Source organism: Carassius auratus, chromosome 5, assembly GCF_003368295.1.
Source record: "Carassius auratus strain Wakin chromosome 5, ASM336829v1, whole genome shotgun sequence".
Classification (NCBI taxonomy): Eukaryota; Metazoa; Chordata; class Actinopteri; order Cypriniformes; family Cyprinidae; genus Carassius; species Carassius auratus.
In genome coordinates this window covers 14,503,298-14,527,829 of record NC_039247.1, presented here as the reverse complement: position 1 = coordinate 14,527,829, position 24,532 = coordinate 14,503,298, and the positions used below count along the sequence as shown (strand labels likewise).

The 24,532-nt window shown below is 37.7% G+C and overlaps 2 protein-coding genes across 4 annotated transcripts; one reads left to right on the top strand and one right to left on the bottom strand.

The window, feature by feature from the left end:
• Positions 1 to 34: 34 nt before the first annotated feature.
• LOC113077403 (guanine nucleotide-binding protein G(I)/G(S)/G(T) subunit beta-2-like) lies at positions 35 to 20,596 on the bottom strand. 3 transcript variants are annotated; one of them, XM_026249834.1, is made up of 11 exons: positions 15,713 to 16,699; positions 15,366 to 15,456; positions 7,372 to 7,481; positions 6,733 to 6,771; positions 6,550 to 6,656; positions 5,818 to 5,881; positions 5,369 to 5,531; positions 5,025 to 5,091; positions 3,455 to 3,656; positions 3,152 to 3,368; positions 35 to 886 (listed from the first exon to the last, which is right to left on the bottom strand). In XM_026249834.1, exons 3-11 carry the CDS (start codon positions 7,426 to 7,428, stop codon positions 780 to 782), a joined length of 1,023 nt encoding a protein of 340 aa, XP_026105619.1. In that variant the 5' UTR covers positions 7,429 to 7,481; positions 15,366 to 15,456; positions 15,713 to 16,699; the 3' UTR covers positions 35 to 779. The 3 variants fall into 3 exon arrangements, with proteins under 3 accessions (XP_026105619.1, XP_026105611.1, XP_026105604.1); XM_026249826.1 differs by lacking the exons at positions 15,366 to 15,456; positions 15,713 to 16,699 and adding an exon at positions 20,476 to 20,596; XM_026249819.1 differs by lacking the exon at positions 15,366 to 15,456 and having other exon boundaries at positions 15,713 to 16,695.
• LOC113077396 (zinc finger E-box-binding homeobox 1-like) lies at positions 19,828 to 24,425 on the top strand. Its single transcript, XM_026249813.1, has 3 exons — positions 19,828 to 20,718; positions 21,630 to 22,574; positions 23,467 to 24,425. Exons 1-2 carry the CDS (start codon positions 20,076 to 20,078, stop codon positions 22,364 to 22,366), a joined length of 1,380 nt encoding a protein of 459 aa, XP_026105598.1. The 5' UTR covers positions 19,828 to 20,075; the 3' UTR covers positions 22,367 to 22,574; positions 23,467 to 24,425.
• Positions 24,426 to 24,532: the final 107 nt, after the last annotated feature.

The window sequence follows — 24,532 nt, the reverse complement described above, 5'->3', positions numbered from 1 at the left end:
TGGTCACATATTTAGTGATACAGATTTTTATTGATTTGTTTTTAGTTTTCTTTATTCTCCTTAGGGTGTGGCACACAGGTAAACATGAATAAAAGCTTTTTAAAAATGTGAAATCTAAACAAAAATTAAAGACAAAACATCATATATTTACTTGTATACTGGAATATGCCTGGCATACGCAGCTAAAAAAACATGGACTACATAAAGTGTGATCTGAATCGACTCTTGGTGGGTAACTGTCTCAGGTCTTCCATCTCTTCAACTCTACATGCTCATGGAAACATTAGTACTTTAGGCTTATTTTTTATTATAGATGGCAATGGAAGTAAGAACAAAAATTGCTCTTTAATGGATCAACACCCATCACTCCGAGCTCAAGGTTCAGTCTCAAAATAAAGCAGGTCACAGAAATGTTTTGGATTTGTACGCTCAAATTAGACCGCTCACTCAAATGCACATTTCTCCACATGTACTTGTGTCTCTTAGTAAGTGAAGGTACCATGTAGGTCCAGCAAAGCCTAAGGGGGGGGGAGTAAGTGTGTGTAAACATTCCTGTTTCAAACTTGTGGTCCAAACCTACCTATATAGTGTGACTATATATATATAGAATGATGTCGCACTATAGAGTTTGGTGTAAACGTGTAACTAATTATATATAGTATGTACAGTTTATTTGTCAGCCATGTGTCTGTGTAGGCAAGTGTATATCATATGTACAGTAAAGTACATACATTGTGTGTGATGAGTAAATAATGTGTACAATAGAGCTGTGTGTGTGGTCAGTTCCAGATCTTCAGGAAGCTGTCCCAGGAACCTGTGCATGCAGCCATGCCATCATCTGTGACCCCAAGACAGCTCACACGATTGTCATGGCCAGCCAGCACTCCTGTAAGAGACAATGAGTGTGAGCTTTAAAGTGTAAACATACAGTTTATATTTGGCCAGTTCAAAACCACCTCATGCACCATGTGTATATATACTACTGTTCAAAATTTGGGATGGGTAAGATCTATTGGGATGTTTGGAGAGAAGTCGTGTATGCTCAACACTGGTGTGTTTATTTTTTCAAAAAGACATCACAAATATTTCTGTTGTGAAATAATACAATAATTAAAGAAAAAATTTAATATATGTTAAAATGACATTTATTCCTGAGATAGTAAAGCTGAATTTTCAGCATCATTACTCCAGACTTCAGTGCCACATGATCCTTCAGAAACCCTTCTAAAGCTGATTTGATGATCAAACATGAGCACTTACCATCAGTGTTGGATAAAGTGCCCCTATTATGCCATTTTAAGGTTCCTAATATTGTTTTGGTCTTCTACAATATGATTGCATGCATAGGCAAAAATCACTTTTGTTTTCTCAAAATATGCATTTAATATCACCTCGTTTTCCAACGATTCTCAAATTATTAGTTTGAAGCAGTTCAAAGATTCAGTCTCTCTAAAACCTCTCGCTTCCGTGAGCATGCTCTGCTCTGATTGGTCAGATGGACCAGTCTATTGTGATTGGTCCACCGTGTTCAGTGTGTGTCATAGTTCAGTATTTTAAATGCTCAACAGAAAATATAAACATCTATTATTTATCATACTTACAGACTGTGAAATAACATGGGTTCTGAGCTGTCTCAAAGACTAGAATAACCAAGATGTGTCACTCTTATAGTTTTGAATGGGGAAAAATGCTATGCTCAGTATATCCGCTCTATCGAATGAAGCCCTGCCTTCTGAGAAAAAGAGCCAATCGTTAATCGGTCACTGCAGCTGCCGTTCTGAGACAAGCGCCTGAAAAATAAGCTTTTTTTTAAACAATTTTTAAGTAAAAGAAACATTTATGACACAGTTGGTGTCAGATTTCTTTGGTGATTTCAAATATTATTTAATCTTAAAGGGTCTAAATAAAAATCTAAATTATGTCATTAATAACTCGCCCTCATGTCGATCCAAACCCGTAAGACCTCCGTTTATATCGTACACACAGTTTCAATGGAGGGACTGAGAGCTCTCGGACTAAATCTAAAATATCTTAAACTATGTTCCGAAGATAAACGGAGGTCTGACAGGGTGAGTTATTAATGACATCATTTTGATTTTTCGATGAACTAACCCTTTAAGCTTGGTGAACTGCTTTGGAGAATTTGATGGTTCTCCATTCAAAGCTGCTCTTGCATGCCCCAGAGGCGTTTCAAAGATGGCCGCCCAGTGACAAGACTTACCTTAAAGGGACTTTGGCCATCTTTCAAGAAAGCATTTTGTGAATCCAGTGTTGAACTCGCAGAGATTAGAGAAGCAGTTGTCAGTAAAATGACGTGTTTGATGGAGGGTCAATTGTTTGCAGCCGACCAGCGTAGAACATAGACGGCCAGTATACAAATGTGTTACTAACGACTCGTTCAGGCTGTCCTGGATTAATTCTTTCTTTTAGGAGATAATAACTTTATTTATCGTGCACTTTCGGTTTTACAATTTTGCAGACTTTTGCATTCACATAGAGCTACTTTACACACTGCATAACGGGCACTTTTATGTTTTTGTGGAAAACTACTTTGTGATGTTTTTCAGGATTCTTTGATGAATAAAATTCAAACTAATTTGAATAGAATTTATTTGAAATATAACATTATTATAACATTGTCTAAAAAAAAAGTAATTATTTATTTAAAATGTAAATCGTACTTACTCTAAACTTCTAAAAGTTAGTGTAAAAATGAAGTAAAATAACTGATCATATAAAATAACAGTATTATTATTAATAATGATAATATGAATAATTTCCATATAAAAGGCATATATATTTTTTTTTTATTAATGTGCATTTGGGCAATGCATTTTTAGCATTTAGCATCTACTTTATGTGACGTAATCTACACTACAAGCAAGTGTAACTATATTGCACTGTTGGCAGCTCGGCTTTATTCCTTTTTTTACAAGATCGGTGTAATTTGTCTCAGTCTGATGCAAGAATCTAGTGCTAATTACTGTATTTTACATTTGTGTAAATACCAGTGCCAGATTGTTCAATCTTCTGCCCCCCTAAACCCCACAGATCCTACGTCACTATTGTTCAAAGACCTCACAATTTACAAATGAAACATTGTGCAAATGGTTACTGTACTGACACAAAATATTAAAACCAGTATGTTCACCTGCTCGGTCTCCCTTCATGGCGTCCCAGATGTTACAGTTGAAGTCATCGTAGCCGGCGAGCAGCAGACGGCCAGAGCGGGAGAAGGCCACAGAGGTGATGCCACAGATGATGTTATCATGAGAGTATAAACACAGCTCCTGATCCGCGCGCAGGTCAAACAGCCTGCAGGTGGCGTCGTCAGAACCAGTTGCGAACGCACTGCCGCTGGGGAAGAACTGAGAGATGGAGAAGAAAAGAAGTGATAAGCAATAGTGATCTATTTTGATTCTGCAATATTCGTTTAAGCAGCGCTTTTACTCACACAGACAGCGTTGATGTCGGACTCGTGTCCGGTGAACGTCTGTCTGCACATGCTATCTCTGATATCCCAGAGTTTAATGGAGGCGTCACAGGCCCCCGAGATGAAGGTCCGTGAATCTGGAGCCAATGACAGACTCATCACATCTCCACTGTGACCTGAGAACAGTGTGGTCTGCTGACCAGTCTCAATGTCCCACAGAGCACTGGCGCAAACACAAACACAAGGTTAAAACGTACAAACTGCACAGACATCATTGAATTATGTAACTGTACATTCAAAAGAAGCTGTAACTGAAAGTGAGCGGTCTGTTTGACTGCAGTAACTGGTCTAATCACAGACAGAAGGGAAAAAACAATAAATGTAAATAAAACCCAAATAACCATTTAATCATGCAAAATAAACAGGCTCATCAACTTTTAAAAGAGAGGAGAAATACTGATTTCTGTGTTTAATATGAATTAAATAATATTAAACATTTTAATAAATAACACATTTTAATAGTATATTAATATTAATAATTATGTTTTTTAAATCATGTTTGATTTTAAGGGCATTTGTACAACAGACAATTCTGGTACTATGGAGGGGTACCCACTGATCTATAATAGGGAACTGGATTGCTCATGACGTCATGAAAGTGAAGCGGCCGCGACGCCATATTGGTAATCCCTAGTGTGTGTAAACGTTCCATTGAATTAATAGGAAATTGTATGATTTTAATGAGAAAACATCACCTAACAAGGCAGCGTTTATAAATCTGAAGTATTTCTGTACAATATTACAATGCAAAACACCCTAGGCATGTATGTTAAACGGTTATTTTTTTTAAATGTTGGGAATTTCCCCTACTTATTAAAAAGCTTACGTTCGTTACAGTAGCGAACATCATGAACATGATAAACATCAGACGGACACGACCTCAACATTTATAACAAACGACAAAGTGTTTGTTCTGAAATCTGAATTCAGAGAAATAACTGACTATATACAGTACAGATTTAAAGGTTTTATTTCCGAAATAGTAAGTTAAGCTTTTCATTTCATTATAGAGCAATATTAACAACATGATTGTATTATTCATTGTAATATATTCAAATCCATTTCTGATACTAATACGTTTATGTTGAATAATTCCTGAATAATTATGTTCATAAATAAATAGGCTATATTTTGTGTTGTATCGTTACCTGTGTTGTCAGTGCGCAGCAGACACACCCACCTAAACGGTTTAAATATATCTCTTATCCTGCCCCAGAAGACCATAAATATTGCAGGAAACACCTGAAGTTAAAATGAATTTACATACACATAACATAACAACTAATCCTGTTTGACTGATTTGCTTCAAATCGGGTGATTTCAGGTCAGCGGTTTGCATGTGACTCAATGGTGCTCTCTGCTGGTAGGGATTAGTAAGATGGCAGATCGAACACTTCTGGTGGCTTCACTGACTGTTGGCAGTTTAAACGCTATGAGCGATCCAGTCATATATAGATCAGTGGGGGCACCACAGATTTGGAGTTGAGAACAAGTGCATTTCAGTGTAGTACAAAATAGTTATTGAACACACCAGGTTGTGTCTCCTGAACTGGTGATAATTTGATTGTCATCTATGAAACGGCAACAGGAAAGGTAACCTAGGAAATGAACAGACAGGAAGTCAGCATGCCACACCATGAAACTGCATGATGGTAGAAAAAAGAAAAGAAAAGATGTCTGATTCTCTTTTCTTTTAGACGAACAGAAAAGATGCAGTCACGAGCAGTGTATTTGATTGCTGCCAGCAACAGTATACAAACTGATCTATGAATCAATCAAAAATATTTATACTTCTTTGTATAAAAGCTCTTCATATTTATGACATTGCTTTAGTGTTCTGGGTAAATGAAGGTGAGTATGTGTGTGTTATCAAACCTGTGTGTCCAGGCAGCTCTCGGCTGACTCGAACATTGCCCTCTCTAGTCTTTAAGCTGTATATGGAGCAAATGTTGTCCAGTCCGCCACAGGCCACAAAGTTTCCTGACGGCGCATACGCACACGTCATCACCCATGATGACCGTAACGGGATGGCATGCATCTGAAATGTATAATATTGAACATACACGAAGATTAAACAGACTGTTGAAAATCAAATAACCTTTACAAGAAAATATATTACTGACCTTTTGCCAGAACTGTCTAATAATAATTCATTTTACCTGATGAATATAATGTGATTTTACTATACACTTGATTCAACCTGGCATTGGTTTACTTGATGGTGATAATTTAGGAAAAGCTTTTGGTTACTAGCTCGAAATCACAATACTTGGCTACTGCACCATAATGTGCTTTATGTGTAATAAAATGATGGATCTACAGACCTTGTTCGTAGTGTAGCTGTCCCAGACAATGAGTTTTCCATCCTGTGAGGCACTAACAAGAAGCCTGAGGATTACATAAGAAAGTTTATATATATATGATTAAAGATAAAAAGAGAATATATGACATGAACGCGGCATCTGATTATTGTCAATTTCCCGCGATATGACTACATACTATGTCAACGGATTTTGCTATGTTTCAGATTTCTCTAGTGACTTCATGGACAATCCTTATTTCATTCCGAAGTAAGAAAGACATTACAATAATGGATACTTTTCTGAAATAAAACCTCCTCAAAGAAATGTGGTTGACAAATATGTCCTTTGGAGGGGTGCAGCTTTCGAAATGACACATAGTTAAAAACATGTGCAGCGCATGGACATCAGTGGACTGTGATGATGATGACATAAATGACGTAAACTAGAGCGGAATGTGGACAAGGGACGTATACTTTTGACTTTAGTTGCTACAACTGTACACATGGCTCTACTAGAATATGTCCTTGGAGTATAGAACAGCTCACAAAAATCAAATGTCTTTAAAGATATTTGTTTCCACTGTGACAGTAGTGCAGCATGTTGTTCATTGTCTTCTGTGCCGTCAACAGGGGCAAAACCAAAGCCAAGTCACAAACCACTGAGTCATGCTCATTTGCTACTTTAAACTTTTTTTTGTTCTCTATGATGGCAGCTGTAAGTGGTGAAGTGTCAGAAGGTTGCTGATTGAGATACCTGGAGTCTGTGCCCCAGTGCATGGCGTAGATTTTAGCCAAATGCCCACGCAGTGTGCGCCTCGTCCTCATCTGTATCCTCCCCACCGGATCCAGGCCCGCTGTTATCTACCACACACGCATAAATGCCACATGAATGAAAACCCACAGACCTCTGGAGATCCTACATGTAATTACATCTCACCTGAGTGAGTGTGGAGTCCCCACATGCTTTCCTGGCATCCTGAGGGACAGAAAACAATGTGAGTGTCTTAATGTTAGCCGGTTTCAGATCTCAGTGCACACTTCATTTTGAGTGGAGTCTCAGGGAAGCCACTATTGCATCACTAGAAATTGCTTATGACATCCATAATGCTCTAAAAGATACACATAGGATACAAACCATGCGTTTTTTGAGCCTGGTTTGCTTTTATAAAGATAAATGTACATTCAACTCCAACACACATTTCTGACATAACACCTTGTAAAAGTGGATTTTGCATAATAGGTGCCCTTAATACCTAGTATATTACCCTTGAAAGTGTTCAAGTCAAAGGTGGTTTTAGAATTTCTAGGAAAAATGGCACTTCAATGTTTTTTATTTTAAAGTTTGTAATTCAAGTATGGTTTTGTCGTGAAAATAGCAATAGAAGCTGGCATGGCAATAAGAAATTAATCTTCAAATAAGTGTATTTAGCAGCAACATGATAAACACTCATTCTGTTCATTACTATGTGTAAGGGATAATGAAACGCCAACTGTCATTATGGCAACATAAACCCTGACGTGGTGATCAGGACCCCAGTGAAGTTGATTTTTCAGCAGTCTCAGTATAAGGACTCACTCTGATCTGACTGCGCAGTTGCTCAGCCTCCTGACGAAGCTGCTCGAGCTCACTCATCTTGAAATGGCCTTTAACCTTTACCCTCTGACCTCTCTCACCCCCGCAGACACCTGTAGAATAAAACACGACATGTGAATAACATCAGAGGCCACAGTGTTCTAGTTGAACCCAGTTACGAATCACAGACAGTTTGTGGGATTGACAAGCAGAATAATACAAATCTTACTTTGCAATCTTGATTTTAATAAGTCTTTTAGTAAGATTTGTTATTGTAATAATGTGTATAAAAGATGTGTTTAATACAGATAATTTCAGAGTGCAGATGTCCTGCGGGTTTATATTAATATCACGGCATAATCTTTAATCTGGTATAATCTGGCTAAAAACCTATAATATAATAGGATTAATATTCTGGGAGGCATTCCAAACAGAAACAAGACGGTAAATAAAAGTGTGTGTGTGTGTGTGTGTGTGTGTATCAGATAGAGAGATTTGAAATTTCAATCATTCGGTTTTTCTAAATGATATTTTATGTTGTTTGCTTTGGCAACAGGCCTACAGAATGTACTTCTGGCCATGCGGGTCTAGTTATTAGAATTGAATTGAAATGAGAGAAAGAATTGCTTGCCTGACCTGACACCATACATGAGGTTACACATTTAAATTGGCATGCAAAAACACACAGGATTTTTGCATGTGTTTTTTACACAGTCAAATGTGTCACAAATCATCAACCAATCCCATAGTCTTTTGGACCTTATGAACAGTTCTACTTTGCATGTTTCCTGTTATAACCCAAAGATCTCAGTATGGCTATTGTATCAATGCTGATGGGAGCTGCGAGACACAGATGCAAAAATTATTGTTATTACCCCCTTACCACACATACTTATTAGAGAGCCTTAACTCCCTTAACACACGCACGCAAACACAACACCACAGCAGGAAGAAAGGAATTCAACAATGTATAAGCATCAGTCTGTGAGGAAACTCCACACAAAGAGCATCAAAGCTACACACACCCACTTGAAAACGTACATCTCAACCCATCGTAGAGAAAGAAGCGACAATGATGTATAATTCCATTTTACCCACAAAACCTTTCACTCAGATAAATGGCTTAGATCTGAGGAATCTTGGCTAATCTAGATGACTCAAACCCCTTCTGCACCTTTTAAGGTCTTCAAGCATGTTGGGAAAGCAGCAGCCGGTTAAGAAGAGAGGGGTTAGTTATCCTCTGGTCCATACGAGTGCATCATAATGCCTTCTGGTCTGATGTTTGAAATCAGTTCTATATATATATATATATATATATATATATATATATATATATATATATATATATATGTTACAAATAGCCTTAAGATTCAAATTATCTTTTTATCAGCCTACTGTTTTTTTTTATTTTCTTTGCAGCGGGGTTATATTATAACCGATACAAAAGCATACTAATAATATGTTGCATTTGTGTCATTGAAGTTCTGTTAGCATGAACTATAAAGAAATGTCAGACATATGCACAGGGAGAAAAGTAAGTGTCATATATCATTTACTGACACCAACCACTGTTTTCACTGAAATTGCAACATATTTAAACTACGCATCGTTACCATGCATTTGCTTGGTCACATGGGTTACGTTTACATTTCATTCATTTCGTCCAACGCCCAGAACAACAGGCATGTGAACGGTTAAACTCAGTTAGTCCTCTTTCATCTTTCTACTGTGGCGGCATACTTAAAGATGTGACAGAATTCACATAGAGTGCATGCGTTTCCCTTTTAACCCTTCTGCGCTCCTCATTTGAGAATCACACTTATAGACTTCGAAGTCAAAAGTGACCGCGGACACCTTAACTTTTTTTTTTTTCAGTAAAATCAATCTAATTTATTTATGTTCAATAATATTTTATCTTTTTTTATATTTAATCAATTTTGTATTTTGAGAGAATTCTATGGTACTAATTAATATTTATGCAATAATTATGATACTTTTTTCCCATTGAAAATAGTAAAAAAATAAAAATAAAAAAATAAATACATATATATATATATATATATATATATATATATATATATATATATATATATATATATATAATTTAATTAATGCAGTATTTCAGATTAAACTTGAGAAAAGGCCTTTAAAATATAACTTTTGAAGGCAGAATAGCACCTCCTGGTGAGAGCCAAAAAAAGAGATCCCTGTATAGAACTGTATAGGCTAGGATTGTGAATTCCCTAGTTGTTTTTATGCATAATTGTTTACTTTAATTAGGTTGTGGATTTAAATGTATATTAAGGCATTCTCAAAGACTACTTTTTGTCAAGGTTTAATAGTTTTTAATTGTTTTAAATGTTGATTTAAGTGTATGTTTTTGCATTATTATTTTTACTACATTCAAACCAGGAAGCATTTTGTTACACGAAACAAAATTTAGCAAAAATTGTAGCCTGCAGATTCTTTCCAGAAGGAAACAAGATGCATTATTTCACTGGGGGTGAACATTTTTGAACACAATGAAGATGGCCAAATTTGTCTTATATTGTTGAAATATAATTTTTTTCCATTTAGTTCTGCCCTTCGTAAGCAACAGAAGATACTTGTATGTTTCCCGGTACACAAATTAAGTAAAATTTACCTTGATCTTCAAATTCCAAAAGTTTTCACCCCCCAGCTCTTCATGCATCTTGTTTCCTTCTGGAGCATCAGTGAATGTTTGAATCTTTTTAAATAGTTGTGTTTGAGTCCCTCAAATGTCCTCAGTCTGATAAGGTGCATCTCAAAATCATAAAGTCACTGCTGGAAAGGGTTCAAATATGCAAAGATGCTGGAAAACTGAAGAATCTGCAGGACCTTAAAGATTTTTCTGAAGAACGCTGCTCAGTTTAACTGTTCAGAACAAACAAGGGACTCATGCACAACCATCACAAAACAGAAAGACAGTCGAGGATCATCAGGTAACAGCACACAGTACTAAGAACCAAGGGTTCCCAAACTTTTGAGTGGGGTTATTTTAATAATTTCAGCATTTTTTTTGTCTTGTGGACCAAATGTTTATATATTTTATGTACAATATCTTACTCAGGACAGTACTAAATAAAAAATAACATGCATTTAGTATGATCTCTCTTATTTTTTGAAAATTACTCATATTTTCACAGATTCTGCAAGGGGTGCCCAAACTTTCGATCCCCACTGTATATATATATATTACTATTACAGCTGTCGAGATTAATGAATCGTGGAAGTGTTGATTATATAATTATTTTTCGATCTTTTCCCCATCACATGAAAGGCTGCAGTGATGAGCATTGAGTAGACAGAGTCTGTTTATCGCGTGGATGCAGTGATCTCGTCATTATTGCAACACGTTTTCTCACAAAATGCTTTCACCACAGCTAACAGCAAACACATGAATACAGTAAGAGCTCCGTTGTGCAGCATAACAGCGTCATTAATTGTAACGGCAGTTTGGGCAAGTGTGCAGATATACTCGCGATGTGTAACAGCTCCGGAAAAAAGCGGGCGTTCTTTGACCGCTCTCTGTAGTTAAATCACAATTTAAATAACAGATTTGTTTCATGCTACTAAGAGAAACAACGTGAAGTTGATCGTTTAGTCACTGGCTTGATTCACTGATGCATAAACAGTATTAAACGATTTAGAAAGAAAGTCTGTGTGAACTTGAATGATTAGCTACACATCAGAAATCACTGATCACAGATCAGGCATTAATGAACACTGTTACTCACTGTTTGTGCCGGTGCTGTCGAATCCATATCATAAAAGTCTGTTTGAAACGCCTGTGCTGACATTGCGACTGAATTATATGTAAATATTTGGGCGGGCAAAGCAGAGAAAGGGGAGGTAACAATTCTCGTTACAACGTCACAACGAGGAGATTCAAGATCAGGCCGTTTGAGCTTCCATTTTCTCAAAGGCAGAGAAAGATAGAAAAATCTCAATTTACACCGATTCAAATTTCTAGAAACTTGGGGGCATATACAGGCTAGGGGAACTCATATTAATGTAAAAAAAAACTCAGAAAGTGAAATTTTCATGTCATAGGACCTTGAATCATGCCCTCAATGTGTGTGTGTGTGTGTGTGTGTGTGTGTGTTCACATAGCAAATCCCATAAAAGTCACCAAGTTTCATACTATTCTGGTGAAGCTATGATTTTACAAAATTAAAAATTATCCGGTCAGAAGGGACCGAAGACCACAAAAGGGTTAAGGATGTTTAGTTCCCTGCGGCAGGTGACTCGTACAAATGCTGGACACAGAATTCGTGCACCTGATAAACTGGACATGTAGAATGAATTCAGTGAATTGTGGGGGGCTAGTGTGGCAGCTAGTTGTTTAGCTGCCTGTGGAGGGTTTTCCCCTTAAAAGGGATGGTTCAGCCAAAAATGAAAATTCTGTCATTAATTACTCACCCTCATGTAGTTCCAAACCCATATGACTTTCATTCATCTTCAGAACACAAATTAAGATATTTTTGATGAGATCTGAGAGCTTTTTGACCCTCCATAGACAGCAAGGTAACTACCACAGTCAAGGCCCAAAGGTAGTAAGAACATTGTTAAAGGGTTAGTTCAGCCAAAAAGTATTTCATTAATAACTCACCTTCATGTCGTTCCAAACCCATAAGACCTCCGTTTATCTTCGGAACACAGTTTAAAATATTTTAGATTCAGTCCGAGAGCTCTCAGTCCCTCATTGAAGCTGTGTCTACGGTATACTGTCCATGTCGAGAAAGGTAAGAAAAACATAATCAAAGTAGTCCATGTGACATCATCAGAGGGTCAGATAGAATATTTTGAAGCATCGAAAATACGACATTATTCAGCATTGTCTTCTCTTCCGGGTCTGTTGTGAGTGCGACTGCTGTGACAGTTAATGTACGACGCTGCTGACATGTTATTTTTGTTATTGGGTGCGCCAGAAAACATGCCAGCAGCATCATGAACGCGCTCACAACAGACCCGGAAGAGAAGACAATGTTGAATAAAATAGTCATTTTTGTTATTTTTGGACCAAAATGTACTTTTGATTCTTCAACAAATTCTAACTGACCCTCTGATGTTTTTATTACCTTTCTGGACATGGACATTATACTGTACACACAGTTTCAATGGAGGGACAGAAAGCTCTCGGACTAAATCTAAAATATCTTAAACTGTGTTCCGAAGATCTCACGGGGTCTCACTGGTTTGGAACGACATGAGGGTGAGTTATTAATGACATCATTTTCATTTTTGGCTGAACCAACCCTTTAAAATAGTCCATGTGACATCAGTGGTTCAACTTACACAACTGGGGATCACACACTACCAGACTTTAAAAGGCACCTACAGTATTATGCCCCTTTTTCCAAGATCTAATAATAATCTTATGGCTCTCCTAAATGTGCTTCTGAACATTCAGCTTAAAATACCATACAGATTGTTTATTATAATGTGTTGAAAAGTATGATTTTTGGGGCAGCTCTAAAAAATAATATGGGGTGTGTTGTGTTCCTTTTCATGAAAATGAGCTGTAACTTCCTACCTGACTCCAGATGTGGGCGTAGCCTTGACATCTCTGCTTTGCATATGGCAATAAACAGAGAGTACTTCCACAGTTCTTGAAGTGGGTTGGTAGACACTGGTACACAGTACCAGCACTTCTATGTTTTAGTCTTTGGAGTACCTGCACTTTTTTGTGTGTACCGCTAATTCTGACATGTTGCAGGTACTCTGAGTAAAAGTGTCTGCTGTCTAGGTAACTAGAAATGCGCGGGCTGGTCCTGCGACTTATAGTCAGGTGCGACTTATTTACCAAATTAATTTGACATGAACCAAGAGAAAACATTACCGTCTATAGCCACGAGAGGGCGCTCTATGCTGCTCAGTGCTCCTATAGCATCTCCTTGAAAACATAGAGCGCCCTCTCGCGGCTGTAGACGGTAATGTTTTCTCTTGGTTCTTGGTTCTAAATAAATTGGAGTCTCCTTGTTGTCCTGTCCGGTATTGCAGACTGACTTGTGCTAATTTGTATAGAAAACTTTTATTGAATTAATGTAATTTAATAAAGATTAATATTTATTTTTCAATAGCAAAAAAATTTGAGCCTGATTTGGTTTTACAAAGATAATAAAATTAAATTAAAATTAAAAAAACACTGGATGGATTTTTATTATACTAAGATGGCTATGTACACAATTCCAACACACTTTCCAGCCTTAATCAACACTAATACCCATTTATCGGACACTATAGGGCCTTTTGCACTGTAGGAAACTTTTCATAGTACCAGTACTAATTGTGGAACTACCCACTTTTGGGCGTTTTCGCACCGCCGGAACTGGGTGCGATTTTAGTACCAGACTGCCTTTTTCAAGAACGAAATTAGCTCCTACTCCGGAGCAGGGTCTAACCAGCACAACTGGTACTTCCCACGATGTAAGGGGACATAGATTGGCCAGACGCTTTCAAAAAGGCCCTCAACCGCCATGATTTAAAACGCTGTGGCATGTAACCATACTGTAAACATTGTGCAAACTTATTTAGATGAATGGACGCTGAAGTGCAGGCACTTCTAACAAATATAGCACTTTCAGTTGTCATTGGAGATTCTTAGTCCCCCTTTCCGTTCTTTCAATCGCTTAATGTATACATCGGCATTCCATGTCCATTATTATGAAACCCGCGAGACACAACAAAAACACTGCTCTGATCACAGTGTCCTCCATCCTCCTGTTGTTAACGTTACTCTTCTTTGTTAATGTTGTTGAACGGTGCGCACAAATGACGTCACTGTCGACCAGCTTACATCACTTGCTAGTACATACTGTCAGTTCGAATGCAACCCTTTAAATGGTACTGGGAAATAGTTCAAGCAAAATCGTACCTGTACTTTAGTACTGCACATTTAGTTCTGAAACTAAAGCAGTGCAAAAGGCCCTTATGTAGGGTAGGGATCCTCAAATCCAACCCACGAGATCCACTTTCCAAACCCTAATCAAACACACCTGAGCATGTTAATCAATGTCTTCAGGATCATTAGAATCCTGAGGTCTGTGAGTTTGATCAAGGTTGGAGCTGAACTCTGCAGAGCACTGACCGTACAGGACAAGATTTGAGAAACCCTGGTGTAGCGGTTGAACGACTTCAGAGATTTTTTAAGTCAACATTTATGTGATAAAAGTCGAGTTGACGTTGACTAGTCACTGATGACATGACATCATTAATGAACAAATAAGCCTGATCCCTAAGCTGAGACTCGAACACCTTGTGCACAGCTATATGACACAGCACTGCTCACATGGCTATTGCTTCCATAACAGCTAATTTTTATCAGTTCTGTTGTCATTGGGTCATTATATTTCTTACAGATTTCTGTTTGTTCTAAATCAGAAACAGATAAAGAAGCACAGTAAAGATTCCATTTATACGAATGCATTAGTGAGGGAGCGATTGCGTATGTGAATTAATTCAACCTTGTCAAGCATCATGACAGAGCATTAAAGATGACTTATCGATTAGTCTTCTAGTCTGTGCAACCCTTACAATGGTGTATTCAAATTGGAACTGGTAAAAAAAAATCTACAAATAAGATTTGAAATGAACAAAGTAACCATTCTGACTAATTATTACATATGACAAGCAAAAAAGCAAGTGCCTGGCATAAGTAAGAGACAGGTAAAGTTGCAAACAATTGGGTTAAATACCAGTGTTGTATAAACAAAAATATTCAAAACATATATACTAGTGAAGCTGGAGTATATATACTAGCAACTATACTGTGTTACGAAAAGAAAAAAAACATTAGTACTAACTGAATATTAAAAACCTGATTATGACCCATTAACAACTGTAATGCATAAGTGAACAGTACCTAGTGGATTCATTTTGTAGTTAAAGTGAAAATGATACTAGTCAGTATTAGATTTATTACTAGTCATTTAAAACAAATCATTTATGAAGCAATAAATGTTGAAGCAGCTTGCCATAATCAGAGCAGTAGAGTGAGTGAAGCACTGGAGGCTGCGTCCAGCTGAAGTACAGGAGGCTTCTGCTCCATCAATTCACCACTCACGGCTAAAATAAGACATGCAACACCTTTAAAAACAGATGTAATATGATATATAATCGCTTATTGATATTCCTATTCCGACTGATTGAAACATCACTGATGCGATTTTGTGACAAAACCACTAAAATCCCAAATGACAGAAAATAACATATAACAAATGAACACAGACCATTTTAATGGTATAAAGCTTACTACTTTTCATCCAACGTCCTATCTGGGTCACAAGATTCTGATGAATCTTAGGAAATAATATAGGCCTACCTGTTAATCTTCCTGTTTGGCTTCAATCTCCGCGTGAAATCAGAGGAATGCTGAAGTGGGTTGCGGAAGTAATTCGCAGGGAATTTTTCTGCTGGAAAATGTTTAGGACTGCATACTGTGGGTTTTCTCCTAGTGCTAGTTAGGCCTCGGCAACTGTGTCTTTCATGTGTGAAACGAATCAAAACGATGTTATCATGAAGTACAGCGCTACCATGTCGCCCTGTCGTTTACTGAGGATTGAAAAAAAGCCTTTTCCACGGTATTCCTGGTTTCAGTACACTTTGCTTTTGAAAGAGGAAAATGATTTTGCTCCTTAAATGGTGTAAATTGCCGACAGATGTAATAAGTTCAAATAGAGTAAAGCTTTCAAATCAAGCACATGCCGTCATTGTCTTTATACTGCGTTGCTTGATCCTCCCGAGTGTCGTCTTCCTCTGTCTTCTCCTTCTGCTCTCTTCGTTTTGAGCGTTGCTCCTCGTCCAAGAAATGACCAGTTCAATACAACGCGAGGCCGTGGCCTTTTAAATAAATTAAAATGAAGAAACCAAAACCGACTTGGCTATCTCTCCGGAGGCGCATAACCCATCCATCAGTTCAAATGTGTGACTGTGCCAGAATAGGAGGCGGGGTGAATTCAACAGAAACAACAGTAACGTTACAGTTGTTTTCTAAATCATTCAGATAATGTGCCGCTCACTCTGATGTCAGTTTAGTCCCATATGAAATCAGTCGGTCTGCAGCAGAAACACGTAGCATCATATATGCGCGATTCAACCACACCCATTTTACTGCGAATGTACCACTGCAGCGCAGACCTCCGCCGCCAAACAGCGGCTCAGGGGGGCGAACAGCACCTCACACTGGAACACACTCGAATTTAGGCCGCTAAAGCTAATATCAGATACGTGGTGATATGTGGAGACGAGAATAATTAGATCTCACTTCAAACGTTTGTGGGGAAATGACAAATAAATGAACTGGAGAAAAAGGTGACATTCTACAGAATTCCCCCTACGAGCTGCTCAATGAACACATGAACGCGCTCCTGAGCGGAGGGTTGCCACATCGCGCTCCAAAAGACGAAAATAGGCGACGTCCCCTAATAAAACGTAGCGGATGAGAAATGAGAACGAACTATAATACATGACTTTAGCGATAGAAGGCGTGGCTCCAACAATAGGTAGGGGTATTTGGAGGTGCCATTATTTGGTCACAGTTTGTCTTTTTATTCCAGTTTAACTACTGATGCTATATTTAATTACTTGAATGTTCTTTGGTAACTTTTAATTATTTAAATAGTTGCTAGTTTCTATCCTAGTTTTACCTGGTAATAACTGAAGACACTAGTACTCATTATAAACATTGTTATTGTGTTTTGGAGGCCAAGCACCAACCATAAAATAAATATTCTACTCTCTCTCTCTCTCTCTCTCTCTCTCTCTCTCTCTCCCTCTCTATCTCTGTGTGCGTGTGTGTGTGTGTGTGTGTGTGTGTGTGTGAAACTAGACATATATTGAAAAAACAAACAACAAACAACAACAAACAAAAAAAGATTATAATAGGTGGACATGGCAACACCGTCTGCTTGAATTCAAACGATTGCGCAGTTAACTAATATGTATACATTTTCATGTATGAATCTTTTTCTCCCTTTTTTGAGCATATTTTATTTATTTTATTTTTTCCCCAGTGTTTTTCGAAACATTTCTAAAAAAAAAAAAAAAAAAAACATCTATTATTATCCAGACAAGTTACCGACCTCACATTTTCTTAGATTACTCAGAGCTGTAATTAAAATTCCTTTGTAAGGGCACTCAGTAATGCAATGCACACTTTCTCTCTAGAGACATAAGCTGCCACCCACCGGAGACACACTCCTAATTACACCTGCCATAATTACAAGTAGAGGAGAGAGGCAGACAGATTATATTTTGTACTACTGTGCGCTTGCTGATTGGCCCATATTAAAATTTATGACAAACTGGATTGTCTATGCTATACTATTATGAATGAATATCAAACAGTGATTTATTTATTTTTATATTTATTTCTACAACACTGTACCTTTAGACTGTCCCACACATTATTAGCAGCAAAATATGGTTTATCATCAGCATGCATCCCCCCATGCATCCCCCTCCTCAAATGTAGTGATGGCACATTCCAGCTGCCCTTTTCTCCATAAGGGACTGTAGTATAGCTGTGGATGGGTTGCCCAGCAACACCATTTTCATAGACCCATGCACGCAAGCAGTATGTGATTGGATGGACATGAACTGTTCTGCATTTCTTCTCCACACATATATTCAGGTCACATATCTTATCCAGTATTCCATGTAGTTAACCTGATGATTATAAGCAACAAAATGTATAGAAATGTATTTAAAAGCTTTAAACATGCGTCCTTTCTTGTAGCAGATGAGATGGACAGAATTAACAGACATGAGGAGTGCAATGTGATCACACTCCTCTCCACATGGGCTAAACAGGGCTCAGATTCAGACACCAGAGAAAGGGAGTTTCGCCGTCAGACCGACCAGATTTTGGTGCAACAAAACTGGGTCTAAAATAAATAGAGTTGTGTGTTTTCCATTTGTCAACCTCTAGATTGCGCTATTGCTCTTTCTTACACCATGTTGGAAAAAAACAAAAATATATACATAGCCTATATATATATAGTCCAAATTTTGCCATTATTTGAACTAAGGCCACATTATAAATCGAAGAATGTGTTAAGTGTGTAAATGTGTAATTGATGAAGGCAAATTAGTTAATCGTTTATTTCCAGCAATGATTAAAAATATTGTGGAAAAAAATGGACAGTATTCTCTGAAACATTGGGAAGATTTTGCTGTTGTTTGATCTTTCATCCAACCAAAACTGGAATGAAGAAGCAATGATTAACCTAGTGTTCTGCTGCAAGGTGCCTCTAATGTTTAACCCTGCTGTGTGTTTAATCAAACAACCTATACTTGTGCAAAGGTCATAGGAAAACAACAGTTTCATATATAAAGCAAGTTTTTAAATCTAAACCTTTGTCATAATTTATGCAACACAACTGTTCTTGATTTTAGAGATTACCATGTGCTATCCATGCTGATACATACTGACAACAAAGTGGAAATACTCGTTTTCTGTCACAGTGGCGATTCTTCTCTGATTCCCTGTACTAAGTAGACCACATCACAGAACACTGCCTTTCTCAGTAACGTTTTTTTCCATTTCTATAGACGGTTTCATCGGGCGCACGCGCCTGGACCTAAGTTAACTTCCTGTCTGTTGGCTGCAGTGCCTTGCCTTCTACAAACGCAGTTAAAGTTAAGGTGATGAGTAGACTGAAGTTGGGCTCAGTTGGTTATACTGTGGGATGTGTTTCCCATACATTTATTTTATTTTTGGAGACTCGCCACAATTTTAAAACTGATTGATTTTCAAAAAGGCTTCTTTGAATAAACATGAGTAACGTTACGTAGTGCACTTTTATTAATAATAATTCCTTACATTTATATGTTTAAATATCAAAGCGAGGCACAGGTGTTTTTATATCGCTGTATTTCTGAAGGAGGGCTTGCGTGTTATATGCCTGATAGCAGCGTGTGAGCGTACCAGCTCTGCTTCGTTTACAGCTGTTACTGGGCAAACCTCTATTTCTCGCGCTTTATGTCTATGCTTTAAAACATCTCCTGCTGGCAAATAATGAATTTGCATATTCATTAAGTCCGCCTGATCCACGCAGCAAAAATATTTTGTTTGTTATCAAAAATATTTACTCTAGAGGCACTTGGCTGTTGTTATTTATTCTATTTGGAAGTCTACCGGAAGTTAAGTTAGGTCCACAATATGGGCACGCGCAGTAACGTTTGTTTATATTGTTGCCGTTGAAACCGTCTATATAAAGGACATTAATTCTTGTGTGAATCAGTTTTCATACTTAACACATATACTGACTTAAAAAACTAAATATATATATATATATATATATATATATATATATATATATATATATATATATATATATATATAATGTAAATAATCTACTGATACAACTTAATTCTCAAGCAATGCCTCTCAGAACGAAAACTCGAAATCCCAAGCTGCTTTGACGTCATTATTCTTCGACACTGACGACAGCAGAACGCGACAGATAGCGATATTCACAACAAACTTTGGGGTTTCCGTACTTTTAACATTTAAATCAAGTAGCATCATCGAAGTACTAACGTTTCACTGGTGATGGAAGTGAGGCCGTAAACTATTCTAGTCCTCAGGTAGACAAGAAAGAAACCCAGACCGCATCTACTTGAGCGCTGCGATCACGTATGCAACATTACATCACAGTGAAATACTGCCGTGGATCGAAACCATGACTTTGAGCATGGACATCAGCGTCACTTTTCTCAAGTGCGAACTCGCTTCTACTATCGATCAGGCGGTAAGATGCGCGGTCGAAACGGTTTTAAAAGAAACAGCGCGAGTTGTTGGCATAAAGCTGACCGCGGCTCGTAACGCAGCCGCAGAGTCGCACCGAGAGAACCGGAGCCTGCGCGAGAGACTGGAGATTTCCGAGAGCGAGCTCAAAGCAGTGCGCTACTACATGACCGCGGCTGAAAAGAACATCAAACAGTGTTTACTTCTCAACAGAAACCAGCCCGGGTCAAACATCGTGCGCCCAAACGCAGACGACGCACTTTTTGTGATTCCGTCACGCGCTGCGGATGGAAGTCCCACAGCACCGACGCAGAACAAGAGCTTCCGAAACTCACCCGGAAGAATCCACAGTCCTAAAAATCTCCCTAGTGTTGGCCTTTGTCTCCCCACGGTACAGTCCGACTTGTCTCGTGAGTGTGTCAACCGTAGAAAGGCAAGAAGGTCTGCAGGGGGCAACAGTTCAGCCCTCAGTAGTGACCCCGCGACCTCACAAACTCTTGTGGAAAACAGTCCTGCTCTCTTCAAACCACAAGATGAGCCAGAAGGCCCGTTTTACATCACGAATAAGGGTGAAAAAGGTTCAGTGTTATTATTTTTTAACATTTATGAGTAAAATATATATATATATATATATATATATATATATATATATATATATATATATATATATATATTTTTTTTTTTTTTTTTTTTTTTTTTGGTGAATGTTTTATGTTATGAAAATATGCAATTATGGGTAACACTTTAGTATAGGGTCCAATTCTCACTAATAACTAGTTGCGTATAAGCATGCCTATTATTAACATATTGGCTGTTTATTAGTGCTTATAAAGTATGTATAATGCATGGCATCCATAATCCTACCCAATACCCTAAACTTAACAACTACCTTATAAACTATTAATAAGCAGCAAATAAGGAGTTAACTGAGGCAAAAATCATAGTTACTGGTTAGTTAATAGTGAGAATTGGACCTTAAAATAAAGTGTGACCCAATTATGATGCAAATGTCGGTATTTATATTAAATTCTGATAGCCTGTACTGTAAATCAATGGTACTTTTAACAGTATAACAGACTGCTAGCATATAAATATCAGTTGTAACTTGGTCATTTTTATGATCAAAGCTCTGCAGTTTTAATTGTGGAGGACAAAACATATAATCCAATGCAATGATGATTGAGAAATGAACAAATGAACATTCCTCAAAAACCTCAAAAAGTTAAGTTAACATTATTTTAACATGGGAAAAAAAGATCTATGCAAACTTGCGTTCAGTAAATATTTATCTTGAAATATTGGTAACAGTATGAAAGTTATTCCTAGTTTTCCTTTCACAGTAAGATTTTGCAGCAAAACAACAATCTGAAGTGGCCATTTTACATGCTATATATATATATATATATATATATATATATATATATATATATATATATATATATATATATATATATATATATAAATTAACATGAGCTTTTCTGTTTCATAGACAACAGTTCTGCAGTAACAGACAGCGAGAGGAAATTTGAGGAACCAGAAAATCCAGCAATCCCAACTGAGGATCCATCTGACATGACAAAGTTTGAGTTTGAAATGAGCACGCCAGCTGGGAATGTTAATGAGCTGGAGCTGATACAGGTGATGGAGGACTCTGATGATGTCAAACAGAGCACCATTAAAATTGAAGACGATCCCGATTCACTTACATTAGAGCCTCCTTCATCAAATCTAGCTGCAGCATCTTCATCCAACTCCATGCAAGAGTTACTGCAGATCTCCTCGCCTTCAATGCGGGAGAGTGATGGCGATGCTTTGCTGGCCTTGGCACCACCTGTTAGTAGTGACTCAGGGTTCAGCAGGACTATAGAGAGCCCTGATAAAGTGCACCGCTGCAACATTTGTGGCCGGGGTTTCAGACGTTTCTACTGCTTGAAAACACACCAGCGCATACACACAGGAGAGCGCCCGTATCCTTGCAGATACTGCGAGAAACGCTTCCGCCATTTGGACAGCTTACACAAGCACCAGCGCATTCACACGGGAGAGAGACCGTACCGCTGTGCTGAGTGCGGATGCTGCTTCAGAGAACTTGGTCAACTCAAAAAGCACAGACTCAAACACTCACCCACATTTGTTTCTGTTGCCAATCCCACCTTCCCCCTCCTCCCAGCCGGACCCTCCTATGTCTGGCCACATCTCAACACACAGTCTTTGGATTCAGTCTAAGCATGTGATGGTATTTTCCAAGCATGGTGATTGTGGAAACTTGGTATACGGTATTACAGCAGTATTGAACTATGTTACAAAAACAGTTAGAAAAGATGAACAAACTCATCCTCTTAATAACAAAACTTTTAAAATCAGGGACATTAAAAATACAATTAAACAACACATTTAAAATGTATAAAGTAAACAAATGTTTCAAACAGATTAAGGCCTGGTTCACACGGGACGATTTTAAAATTGTCGGCAGATTTTCCAAACCTGAGAGACCCCACACACGGCGATAAAAAATCACGGGTCTAACAGTTTTGGTCGCTCCGTGTGTGGTGTGCAGCCACACGGCAATATCAACACATCACACACGAACCGATTTGACTCCCGAGCATTCCCAGGTCAGACGGGAAATCTCGCAAAATCCCTCGAGATCAAACGTGACTTTAGAGTAAACAATCATGGCGGACAAAGAGGATGCAGTGGCCATAGTTTGTGCTTTGTTTTTAACGGGGAAAAAAACATAAGAAAAATAAGAAAAGGCGATGGTCAAAGAGGTGGAGACGACGCGAGCATGGACTATACTTGCTATATCATGATATGGAGATAAGTTGTTGTTTTATCTCATAGAAATGTTGTTACGTACTACACAGATTAATAACCGTTGAAATAAACGTTCATATATTAGTTTCCATGTACTCTGGTGGACTGCAGTTGTGGATGTAGTTATGCCCATCGACTTTATTTGTATTTGTTATATTATATACGCCGGCTGTTTTGATTTTGTTTCCCGGTACTATCACTGGCTCGTCACCTCGCTTTCTGATTGGCTACACCCACAGTCCACAGGCTGCGTTATCGTTTGTCCTCGGGGGACACCACACACAAGAAGAAATCGGGCAAAATAAATCCAACATGTTGGATATCCCCGATTTGAGATCGGAGCGGTCCCGACATTCTTCCGAGCAGAGGAGATTAGTCTTAACACACCACACACGGCAGGAATATTTGATCAGATTATTTTACGATAATCGGAGCATCCTAAGATTGTCGGAAGGGCTGAATCGGGGCTAAAATCGGCCCAATTATCCTGCCGTGTGAACCAGCCTTAAAGTGCAAAATAACACAACTAAAAGAACAATAATAAATAATTAAAACGCGTTTTAATCCAGATTAAAATGTGCAAGTGTAAACAGATGCCTTTTATATAATGCTCAGTATTAAGTACTTAATATTCAGTGTTTTATAAATACCATCGCAAATAAAAAAATCTGAATGGTTGTTTTGAAAACATTTAAATACTGTTTGACTTCCTTCAGTTCAGAAACAGAAATTTGCATAGGACTGCTTTGTGTATGGGGTAACAGCTATGTTTCTGCTTTTCTATAAGTGCCGCCTACTGTCAGTGAATTTGCATTTTTATTTAGTCTGTCTGCTGCTTAATCCAGAACTTCAGACCAAAGAGAGAATCAGACTGATTTATATGCAGCATGCATGCAGTGCCATACATTTTAACTGGTTGATGGAAAATAAACTAATGTGCAATATAAAAGTCTCAACAATTCAGAAAATAAGTTATCCAGAATGTTTACAATACTGAACGTTCATTACCGTGATGTATCGTTACCACCTACCAGCACATCTCTGAGTCAGTCGAAATCCTACTGAAGAAAAGATGAATATGTTTTATGAGAATATATGTTGTGGCACAAAACACACCTCAGATAAAGTTTATTCAATGTCTAACAGTTTGGTCCAAAAACAATTGAAGGTATATTGGAAGATATGTATTTCCCTAATTGTGTGAACAGTTTGTCCATTGCACAAAAAAAAACATTGCATTTAATGTAGATCCATATGTACAAAATACATCATCAGCAGTGCAGCATAACCATAAGTGTTTTTATTTTGTATTTTTTGCAAACATTTCGATGGGTTTCAGATATGATGAAACTTTCAAAATAAGGTATTTTCTGGTCTCGAGAATTGATTTTACTTACTCTTGATTATCATACAATAAAAAAAAAATTTAAAAAGACTGAAAGGAATTATTTTTATACTTCGTATAAATGCAGCACTTTTTTTAGATGCATCATTTTCAAAATTATGGCTTGACAAATAAATGCAGAATGTAACACACCCATGTTAAGATGAAATGTAATTATTTTTATGTATACA

Bases quoted from the DNA above. Each gene is read 5' to 3' on its own strand.
- LOC113077403 (XM_026249826.1), bottom strand. From the start codon at position 7,428: ATGAGTGAGCTCGAGCAGCTTCGTCAGGAGGCTGAGCAACTGCGCAGT. The intron at 6,657-6,732 runs GTGAGATGTAAT...CGTGTGTGGTAG, and splicing joins GGGACTCCACACTCACTCAG to ATAACAGCGGGCCTGGATCC. The intron at 887-3,151 runs GTGAACATACTG...TGTCTCTTACAG, and splicing joins CATGAAGGGAGACCGAGCAG to GAGTGCTGGCTGGCCATGAC.
- LOC113077396 (XM_026249813.1), top strand. From the start codon at position 20,076: ATGACTTTGAGCATGGACATCAGCGTCACTTTTCTCAAGTGCGAACTC. The intron at 20,719-21,629 runs GTTCAGTGTTAT...TCTGTTTCATAG, and splicing joins CACGAATAAGGGTGAAAAAG to ACAACAGTTCTGCAGTAACA.